The following is an 815-nucleotide window of genomic DNA, read 5'->3' as shown; positions in this document are numbered from 1 at the left end:
AGGAATGCCTGGAATATCCAGATAATGGAAGCGTAAAACTGAATGATCTAAAAATAATTTTGCTTCAGATTTTCTTTCATTAGCTTTGAACACACACAGATATATTTAACAACACACAGAAACCAAGCAAAATTTGTCTTTTAACAATAGAACCTAAGAAATTGATTTTTCTCTGAGGTTCTTTAAATGTAAAACTTTATTTTTAAATTCATCCACTGAAGAAATATCGGAAGTTTGTGAGACTGTCTTGCGCTTAGAGAGAGCTATACATAAAACTTCATGTGAAAACTGAATCTCTTAAAGGTGAGTGATTCAACCAATACCCTTAACCAACTGTTATTAAAGTCTAAACAAGCATCCTTAAAAAAATGAGAGCTTAGGGGCTGGGAAGTTGATATCTTCTTTCCGAAACAGCAGAATTTCCAAGTGTAGAGTGACTTACCATAGAAAGAACTTGCCTGCTAAGTTATTTACAATAGTCTGGATATTGAGGATATAAAAAAGACTCAATGGAACAGATCAGTGTTCAAAGGGCTTGGGAAATGTTAAATTCATAGTTCTCTAAGATTATAATAGAGATTATAATAGAGAAAGGGGGAAGAAAAGGAGGAGGGAGAGGAAAAATCCATGTAAACTGAAGTCAGAGGCAGAAAAGAAAAAAACAAAGAAATGGCAGGAGAAAGTTCTCACCATAACAGAGAGCTGCTACAGCCAAGGCAGCCAGGATGGAGAGAAGGAGTATGCTCTTCATGGTGTCTCTGGGTCGCTCTCACTGTCTCGTGCAGCAGCAGTGGAGAAAGAGGCTCCTACAGGCT

General features: G+C 37.1%; 1 protein-coding gene across 1 annotated transcript in view; it reads right to left on the bottom strand.

The window, feature by feature from the left end:
• The window catches only part of MGP (matrix Gla protein), a 3,651-nt gene extending 2,836 nt beyond the window's left edge, over positions 1-815 (bottom strand). Inside the window, exon 1 of the mRNA XM_007454625.1 lies at positions 691-815. Within this exon, the coding sequence (XP_007454687.1) occupies positions 691-751 (61 nt within the window). The 5' untranslated portion in view covers positions 752-815. The remainder of the gene's footprint in view (positions 1-690) is intronic.

Source organism: Lipotes vexillifer, unplaced genomic scaffold (assembly GCF_000442215.2).
Source record: "Lipotes vexillifer unplaced genomic scaffold, Lipotes_vexillifer_v1.1 scaffold911, whole genome shotgun sequence".
In the NCBI taxonomy this organism is placed as follows: domain Eukaryota; kingdom Metazoa; phylum Chordata; class Mammalia; order Artiodactyla; family Lipotidae; genus Lipotes; species Lipotes vexillifer.
Note: the sequence above shows the minus strand (reverse complement) of the source record. Positions and strands in the feature narration are given on the sequence as shown.